Consider the following 8,408-nt stretch of genomic DNA (forward strand, 5'->3'; position numbering starts at 1 on the left):
AGACCTGAGAGGAGATGGTGGAGGGAGGTGAGAGGAGAGGAGGAGAGAGGAGGGAGGTGGAGAGGAGAAGAGGGAGGTGGAGAAGAGAGGAGGGCGGAGGAGGAGAGAAGGGAGGTGGAGGAGAGAGAGGAGGGAGGTGGGAGGAGAGGGGGAGGTGGAGAGGAGGGAGGGAGGGAGGTGGTGAGGAGGGGAGGAGGGAGGTGGAGAGGAGAGGAGGAGAGAGGAGGGAGGTGGAGAGGAAGGAGAAGAGAGGAGAGAGGAGGGGAGGTGGAGGGAGAGGAGAAGAGGGAGGTGGAGAAGAGAGGAGGGAGGTGGTGGGAGAGGAGAGGAGAAGAGGGAGGTGGAGGAGAGGAGGCGGAGGAGGAGAGAAGGAGGTGGAGGGAGGAGGAGAGGAGAGAGAGGAGGGAGGTGGAGAGAGGAGGGAAAGGAGGTGGTGGAGGGAGGAGAGGAGATGATGGAGGGAGGGAGGTGGTGGAGGAGGTGAGAGAGGAGGAAGGAGGGAGGTGGAGAGAGGAGAGGAGGTGGTGGAGGGAGGGAGGTGATGGGAGGGAGGGAGGAGGTGGAGAGTAGGAGAGAGGAGGGAGGAGGAGAAGAGAGGAGGGAGGTGGAGAGAGGAGAGGAGAGGAGGTGGTGGAGGGAGGAGAGGAGGTGGTGGAGGGACGGAGGTGGTGGAGGGAGTAGGAGAGAGGAGGAAGGAGGGAGGTGGAGAGAGGAGAGGAGGTGGGAGGAGAGGAGGTGGTGGAGGGAGGGAGGGAGGTGGTGGGAGGGAGGGAGTATTGTTCACCCTCTAAACCTTACCACGTAGGGCCACACAGAGTATTGTTCACCCTGTAGACCTTACCACGTAGGGCCACACAGAGTATTGTTCACCCTCTAAACCTTACCACGTAGGGCCACACAGAGTATTGTTCACCCTCTAAACCTTACCACGTAGGGCCACACAGAGTATTGTTCACCCTCTAAACCTTACCACGTAGGGCCACACAGAGTATTGTTCACCCTGTAGACCTTACCACGTAGGGCCACACAGAGTATTGTTCACCCTGTAGACCTTACCACGTAGGGCCACACAGAGTATTGTTCACCCTGTAGACCTTACCACGTAGGGCCACACAGAGTATTGTTCACCCTGTAGACCTTACCACGTAGGGCCACACAGAGTATTGTTCACCCTCTAAACCTTACCACGTAGGGCCACACAGAGTATTGTTCACCCTCTAGACCTTACCACGTAGGGCCACACAGAGTATTGCATCCAACCCAATTCGATTTACTTGACTAATTCCCGTCATCTCTAGTGGAGTCAGGGCCTCCTCCTCCTCCTCCTCCAGCCCACCACAGGGAAGTTATATAGTTGTAACAACATATTTCAACAGAAGATAAACCACACCAACAACATACAGTAGTAGTCTTGTGACCATCCTACCGACAACATAGTCATGTGACCATCCTACCGACAACATAGTCTTGTGACCATCCTACCGACAACATAGTCATGTGACCATCCTACCGACAACATAGTCATGTGACCATCCTACCGACAACATAGTCTTGTGACCATCCTACCGACAACATAGTCATGTGACCATCCTACCGACAACATAGTCTTGTGACCATCCTACCGACAACATAGTCATGTGACCATCCTACCGACAACATAGTCATGTGACCATCCTACCGACAACATAGTCATGTGACCCTCCTACCGACAACATAGTCATGTGACCCTCCTGCCGACAACATAGTCATGTGACCCTCCTACCGACAACATAGTCATGTGACCCTCCTACCGACAACATAGTCATGTGACCATCCTACCGACAACATAGTCATGTGACCCTCCTGCCGACAACATAGTCATGTGACCATCCTACCGACAACATAGTCATGTGACCACTAGTGCAGAGCCATTCGTGATTTTTTTGAGATCGGTTCGGTTATGAAAAAAAACAAACAAGCATTAAACACATTAAATTCATTATGAAATAATTACATAAAAAGCCCAAAATAGTAAACATTCAATATCCAAAACATTGAAAACATTCTATGGTCTCTGTCTGGTCCACATTGGATAGACATCCATAGAAAAAGAGGAAATTACTATAAGATATTTCAGTTGTGTAAATTCCTTCCTTTTTATTTGATGCCTATTATTTTTCATTCATTCAGTCATTTCGTCTGATCTCTGCTCAGACAGTAGCAGCCAGCCAGACCATCTAAACGCTATCTCTGTGCTCCCCATAATGTACTGTCTTTGAGTCATCCTATTTAGCTAGGCTACTGTTAGCTAGGCTAATGTTAGTAGCTAGCTAGCTGCCTAAATATGCTGCACCACAGATAAATCATTTTACTAGTTCTTCAAAAGTACATAAGACATACTTTCAAGACTGCTTATGACCAACTACTACTACTATCAATGGGGTAGAGCTACCTCACCAACTGTCTCTACCCCTCATCACTGTGTGGTGGATATTCCTCTCTCATCGTCCGTGTGCATGCTATCCATCTCCGTTCTTGACTTCATTTATCTCGTGAATGATTTGATTTCTCTCTAGAGAAACGGCGCATTGGTTAGTTAAAATGTCAAATAAAAAAATAAAAAATGTGTTTTAATAAACTACATTTTGCTTAAATCGCTCAGCAGTAGTGACCACGCCTAGCTAGTGGTATTAGTTATTACCAGGGAAAGATGGTTGAATGTACTCACACAGAACATTTTCCAATAGTATAGTGTAGTATTGTGACCACTGTAGATCGGGCTTAGTGATGTTGAGTTCTTACCCGGGAAAGACTGTTGGGGCTCACAGCTGAGCTCGCCGATACCGTTGCCATAGCAATAACACTTGTACATGACGCTGTGGATCAGCTTGTCCCATGATTGGCCGATCTGATAGAACACCCTGGTCTCTGGCTCCTGGCACTGGTCTGAGAACAGATATTAAAACAGTGAGATTTAGGTTGTGTCCAACAATACAGCCTATATAGTACACTACTTTCCACCAGGGCCCATGGGGGGGGGGGTCCTGTTTATGGTGTATTGGCGTGACAATGATCAGAGAAGTTAGTAAGATAAAACACAAACATATCTGGAAGAAGGCTAGAATTGGAGTTGTCAAGACAGCACTAACAGATATGGGACCAGGCTAGAATTGGAGTTGTCAAGACAAAACACAAACATATCTGGAACCAGGCTAGAATAGGAGTTGTCAAGACAGCACACAAACAGATATGGGACCAGGCTAGAATAGGAGTTGTCAAGACAGCACTAACAGATATGGGATCAGGCTAGAATAGGAGTTGTCAAGACAGCACAAACAGATATGGGACCAGGCTAGAATAGGAGTTGTCAAGACAGCACACAAACAGATATGGGACCAGGCTAGAATAGGAGTTGTCAAGACAGCACAAACAGATATGGGACCAGGCTAGTCAAGCACAGTAAGGCTAAATACCACCACAGATGGATAGCTTGGTCCATAAAGAAATGCTAGGTTTGTAATGAACTATAAACTCACCAATGGCGTCACACTTCCAGCGCCCACGGCCCTGTCCGAAACAGCTACAGTTCATCATGTAGCCCTCTTCATGAAGCTTAGTGAAGGTCTGATTCACCTCATGGGTCAACCCGTCCACAATACACTGATCTGTGACAGGTAGAAAAACACACACACACACACACACAAGGTGAAAAACAGCTGCTCCAAATTCTCTCCCTACCACTTCGCCCCCCATATTGGTTCCACCTTTACAGATCTGAGAACATCAAAGGGTTAGGGTCAAGGGGAAGGAAGAGAATTAAGACCGGCTGTACATCACACATTCTATGTGGTATGTATGAACTCTCACCTACTTTCAAGTGTATTAGAAAGGAGCTCTAAAAAGAAAATCCTATTTTTATTACCTTTGAGCTGGGAGTAAGCGATACAACTCCACTCTCCACGACCGTTTCCAACGCAGGTACATCGCATCATGTGTCCCAGGACGTCGTGGCGTTTGTCCCACTGGTCTCCCACGCGGTACATCACGCCCTCGCTGGTCGTACACACCTCCTCGTGAGCTAAGAAGACAGAGAACATAGAAGTTAGAATTCAGAAGATAGAATGTTTAAACTTCTAGAATGTTTGATCTCAGAACATATAGAACTCCTGAGCAGTAGGTCAAATTAAACTTTTGAAGGCTGAACGACAAACAGATGTTCATAACATAATAATCCTCTGAAGGTTTATCTACACATATAAGGTCTCTGTGGGGCCTGTCTTCCTAATTGAACTGAGATACAGATAGGAGGTCTGTCTGTGTGGAGAGTTGGCAGCAGAGATAGGGGTGCAGTGTAGACTGTGGAGGTGTTGACAAGGCTGACTGCAGCTGGCTGCCCTGGAGACCAGACAGGCAGTGAAGGGAGTCTCTCTCTGTAGTCTCTTTCAGGAAGACACACGGTGGCCTCTGGCCAGCCTCTGGGAGTCTCTCCCTCTCTCTGGGTCTAGGCTCTGGGAGTCTCTCCCTCTCTCTGGGTCTGAGCTCTGGGAGTCTCTCCCTCTCTCTGGGTCTAGGCTCTGGGAGTCTCTCCCTCTCTCTGGGTCTGAGCTCTGGGAGTCTCTCCCTCTCTCTGGGTCTAGGCTCTGGGAGTCTCTCCCTCTCTCTGGGTCTAGGCTCTGGGAGTCTCTCCCTCTCTCTGGGTCGGGTTTCATTACTCTGGTTCTGGTGGTCTGGGCTCTAGGCCTAGGAATTCTGGCTCTGGCGTGGGAGCCCAGGCTATGGGTCTCCGCTAGGTCTGCCTGGGCCCCTTCAGCCCAGCTGGGAGGCTAAAAACAGTGATAAGAATCACCATTAACTCTTTACAGGCCAAACAGTACCCTTTCTCATGGTAATTTACCCATTCGTCTAATGACCGCACTTAAACTCAATAACTGGGTCAGCACTTTCAACAGGCGTGTGAATTTACCACTGACCCATTCAGCCAAAGAGAGATTGACTGATTGTGTAAAAAAAATCCCAAAAAGAACAAATAGAAGTCAGAGATTGAGGACATGATAAAGAGGGAGAGCAGAGAAGCAGAGTGAAGCTCCCACATTACTCCAATAACCTCAGACATGTCATTACTTTGTTTAAAGGCAGTCTCTAAACCCTTTTGTGTTCCAAGACAACAGATGGCATTTTAAAAACGCTGACATGATTTAAAAAGGCGAGCGTCTACTGTATATCCAAAAAAGACACACATGGTTCCTACCACTCCACCTTAAGTTAATTGGCGCGTCTGTTAAGTGTGCCTTGCTCAAGGGCACAGTCGACAGATTATTCACCTAGTCGTCTCTGGAATTTTCGAGACCAACGACCTTTCGGTTACTGGTCCAATGCTCTTAACCACAAGGCTACATTAAATCAAATTGTATTTGTCACGTACACGTGTTTAGCAGATGTTAATGCGGGTGTAGCGAAATGCTTGTGTTTCTAGATCCTGACAGTGCATCTAACAAGTAATATCTAACAATTTCACAACAAATACCTAATACACACAAATCTAAGTAAAGGAATTAAGAATATATAAATATATGGATGAGCAATGTCAGAGCGGCATAGACTAAGATACAGTAGAATAGTATAGAATACAGTATATACAGTTGAAGTCGGAAGTTTACATACACTTAGGTTGGAGTCATTAAAACTTGTTTTTCAACCACTCCACAAATTTCTTGTTAACAAACTATAGTTTTGGCAAGTCGGGTTAGGACATCTGCTTTGTGGATGACGCAAGTAATTTTTCCAACAATTTTTTACAGACAGATTATTTAACTTATAATTCACTGTATCACAATTCCAGTGGGTCAGAAGTTTACATACACTAAGTTGACTGTGCCTTTAAACAGCTTGGAAAATTCCAGAAAATTATGCCATGGCTTTGGAAGCTTCTGATAGGCTTATTGACATCCTTTGAGTCAATTGGAGGTGTACCTGTGGATGTATTTCAAGGCCTACCTCCAAACTCAGTGCCTCTTTGCTTGACATCATTGGAAAATCAAAAGAAATCAGCCAAGACCTCAGAAAGAAAATTGTAGACCTCCACAAGTCTGGTTCATCCTTGGGAGCAATTTCCAAACGCCTGAAGGTACCACGTTCATCTGTACTAACAATAAACACCATGGGACCACACAGCCGTCATACCGCTCAGGAAGGAGACGCGTTCTGTCTCCTAGAGATGAACGTACTTTGGTGCGAAAAGTGCAAATCAATCCCAGAACAACAGCAAAGGACCTTGTGAAGATGCTGGAGGAAACAGGTACAAAAATATCTATATCCACAGTAAAACGAGTCCTATATTGACATAACTTGAAAGGCTGCTCTGCAAGGAAGAAGCCACTGCTCCAAAACCGCCATAAAAAAGTCAGACTATAGTTTGCAAATGCACATGGGGACAAAGATCGTACTTTTTCGAGAAATGTCCTCTGGTCTGATGAAACAAAAATAGAACTGTTCGGCCATAATGACCATCGTTATGTTTGGAGGAAAAAGGGGGAGGCTTGCAAGCCGAAGAACACCATCCCAACCGTGAAGCACGGGGGTGGCAGCACCATGTTGTGGAGGTGCTTTGCTGCAGGAGGGACTGGTGCACTTCACAAAATAGATGGCATCATAAGGTAGGAAAAATATGTGGATATATTGAAGCAACATCTCAAGACATCAGTCAGGAAGTTAAAGCTTGGTCACAAATGTGTCTTCCAAATGGACAATGACCCCAAGCATACTTCCAAAGTTGTGGCAAAATGGCTTAAAGACAACAAAGTCAAGGTATTGGAGTGGCCATCACAAAGCCCTGACCTCAATCCTATAGACAATTTGTGGGCAGAACTGAAAAAGCGTGTGCAACAAGGAGGCCTACAAACCTGATTCAGTTACACCAGCTCTGTCAGGAGGAATGGGCCAAAATTCACCCAACTTATTGTGGGAAGCTTGTGGAAGGCTAACCGAAACGTTTGACCCAACAATTTAAAGGCAATGCTTCCAAAGTCTAATTGAGTGTATGTAAACTTCTGACCCACTGGGAATGTGAAGAAAGAAATAAAAGCTGAAATAAATAATTCTCTCTACTATTATTCTAACATTTCACGTTCTTAAAATAAAGTGGTGAACCTAACTGACCTAAGACAGGGAATTTTTACTAGGATTAAATGTCAGAAATTGTGAAAAACTGAGTTTAAATGTATTTGACTAAAGGTGTATGTAAACTTCTGACTTCAACTATACATATGAGATGAGTGATCACCCATTTAAAGTTGGTGCCACTTTCTACTAACAGCTCAAAATCTGTCCTTGTTAAAAGTCTAGACAAACAGCAGAGTGACTACCACTGACTACATCTGACTACATCTGTCACACTGCAGGGACTACAGGAGATGGGACGGCCCGCTGGCTGCTTTCGTTATGATCGTCGCGTGCACGTGTCTGGCAATAGAACTGAGAATGGGACCACAGAACTCACCAGCCATGGGGCAGAAGCCAATAGAACTGAGAATGGGACCACAGAACTCACCAGCCATGGGGCAGAAGCCAATAGAATTGAGAATGGGACCACAGAACTCACCAGCCATGGGGCAGAAGCCAATAGAACTGAGAATGGGACCACAGAACTCACCAGCCATGGGGCAGAAGCCAATAGAATTGAGAATGGGACCACAGAACTCACCAGCCATGGGGCAGAAGCCAATAGAACTGAGAATGGAACCACAGAACTCACCAGCCATGGGGCAGAAGCCAATAGAACTGAGAATGGGACCACAGAACTCATCAGCCATGGGGCAGAAGCCAATAGAACTGAGAATGGGACCACAGAACTCACCAGCCATGGGGCAGAAGCCAATAGAATTGAGAATGGGACCACAGAACTCACCAGCCATGGGGCAGAAGCTAATAGAATTGAGAATGGGACCACAGAACTCACCAGCCATGGGGCAGAAGCCAATAGAACTGAGAATGGGACCACAGAACTCACCAGCCATGGGGCAGAAGCCAATAGAACTGAGAATGGGACCACAGAACTCACCAGCCATGGGGCAGAAGCCAAACCTCTGTTCACCGTCGTAGTTGGTGGTGGTTCCACACCATTTCATGCCGTCCCTGCGTCCGTCGGCGGTACAGTCGGTGTAATTTCTCCCATTGTAGAGGAAAGGGAACTGACACAGAGCTCCGTTAGAGTTTCCTCCTCTGGTTGTCACCATCACTGCAAACACAACAGACACAATTCACAATGAGGACGTTTCTCAGATGACATCATATTACCTAGATAGGGCTCTAGTCAAATGTAGTGTAACTATGGGCCCTGGTCAAAAGTAGTGTAACTATGGGCCCTGGTCAAAAGTAGTGGAACTATGGGCCCTGGTCAAAAGTAGTGGAACTATGGGCCCTGGTCAAAAGTA

The 8,408-nt window shown here is 46.5% G+C and overlaps 1 protein-coding gene across 2 annotated transcripts in view; it reads right to left on the reverse strand.

Moving 5' to 3' along the window:
- fn1a (fibronectin 1a) overlaps positions 1 to 8,408 on the reverse strand; it is a 70,258-nt gene that overhangs the window by 54,195 nt on the left and 7,655 nt on the right. Inside the window, exons 9-12 of one of the 2 annotated variants that reach the window (XM_045704910.1) lie at positions 8,036 to 8,212; positions 3,902 to 4,057; positions 3,516 to 3,644; positions 2,782 to 2,925 (exon numbers count right to left, since the gene is read on the reverse strand). In XM_045704910.1, the coding sequence (XP_045560866.1) occupies positions 2,782 to 2,925; positions 3,516 to 3,644; positions 3,902 to 4,057; positions 8,036 to 8,212 (606 nt within the window). Of the gene's footprint in view, positions 1 to 2,781; positions 2,926 to 3,515; positions 3,645 to 3,901; positions 4,058 to 7,474; positions 7,854 to 8,035; positions 8,213 to 8,408 lie in introns of those variants that run through there. The other variant, XM_045704911.1, reaches the window with a different exon arrangement.

Source organism: Salmo salar, chromosome ssa21, assembly GCF_905237065.1.
Source record: "Salmo salar chromosome ssa21, Ssal_v3.1, whole genome shotgun sequence".
NCBI lineage: Eukaryota > Metazoa > Chordata > Actinopteri > Salmoniformes > Salmonidae > Salmo > Salmo salar.